The sequence below is a fragment of the Seriola lalandi genome, unplaced genomic scaffold (assembly GCF_002814215.2).
Source record: "Seriola lalandi dorsalis isolate HSWRI2012SDOR001 ecotype SW California unplaced genomic scaffold, Sedor1 jcf7180002054770, whole genome shotgun sequence".
Taxonomy (NCBI): domain Eukaryota; kingdom Metazoa; phylum Chordata; class Actinopteri; order Carangiformes; family Carangidae; genus Seriola; species Seriola lalandi.
Genome location: NW_019525323.1, coordinates 19,881 through 20,679, shown reverse-complemented (window position 1 = coordinate 20,679; position 799 = coordinate 19,881). Strand labels below are relative to the sequence as shown.

Sequence of the window (799 nt, the reverse complement as noted above, 5' to 3'; positions counted from 1 at the left end):
ATCCTCATGGACAACATGATTGGTTACCCTGACAACATCCGCCTTAGCGACCACGGAACATTCCTGGTTGGCGTAACAACGCCACGGTTCCGGAAGCTCATGCCTCCCTTCCTGGATATGATCGCCCCGTACCCGGCTGTCAAACGCTTCCTGGCCAAGGTCAGTGTGTTTTTCATCCCTTTAAACTGAATATTTGGTATTTATTATATGATGGATATAATCAGATGGATTTACAGAAAAGACTGGGAAATTATTGGTTGGTTGGTTGGTTGATTGATTGATTGATGTAGAGAACAACTAGACCAGACGGTACTAATAATGGCATGATGGACATGAAATATATTGCTGCATTCAAACCCCAGTGAATATTTAATATTCATTCATTTATTACTGGAAACTTTATTCTTCTTGTATCCTGAGTGGTATATTTGTTTGTTTAGCTCACCTGCTGTGAATCTGGATAAATGTCTCAAGGTTGTGTTGCTTAGCATTTTTAAATCACTCTCTGTTTTACATATAATTGACACCAAATAAATGTTTTATTCCAGGAAACTTCTTAGGAGATTATTTGGAAATTAATCGGAACAAAATAAAGTGTTAACGTCTTTTTCATTTCTACATTGAAATATATGTTAAAATTTGAATGCTAATTTCTTCTAATTCTTTTTTAAAGAATAGATATAAAAGTTATAGAGCATATGCACTTTTTAATTCTACCAAAATGTAGATCTCATCGCAGAGGATGAGCATAATCAAGATGAAGGTCTTTTCAGAAATAACCAGCGGACTGTAACTGTAT

General features: G+C 35.7%; 1 protein-coding gene across 1 annotated transcript in view; it reads left to right on the top strand.

Annotated features, from left to right (window-relative positions):
* Window positions 1-799, top strand: part of LOC111669101 (adipocyte plasma membrane-associated protein) — a 6,811-nt gene that overhangs the window by 4,579 nt on the left and 1,433 nt on the right. The window contains exon 7 of the mRNA XM_087179034.1: window positions 48-159. Within this exon, the coding sequence (XP_087035160.1) occupies window positions 48-159 (112 nt within the window). The remainder of the gene's footprint in view (window positions 1-47; window positions 160-799) is intronic.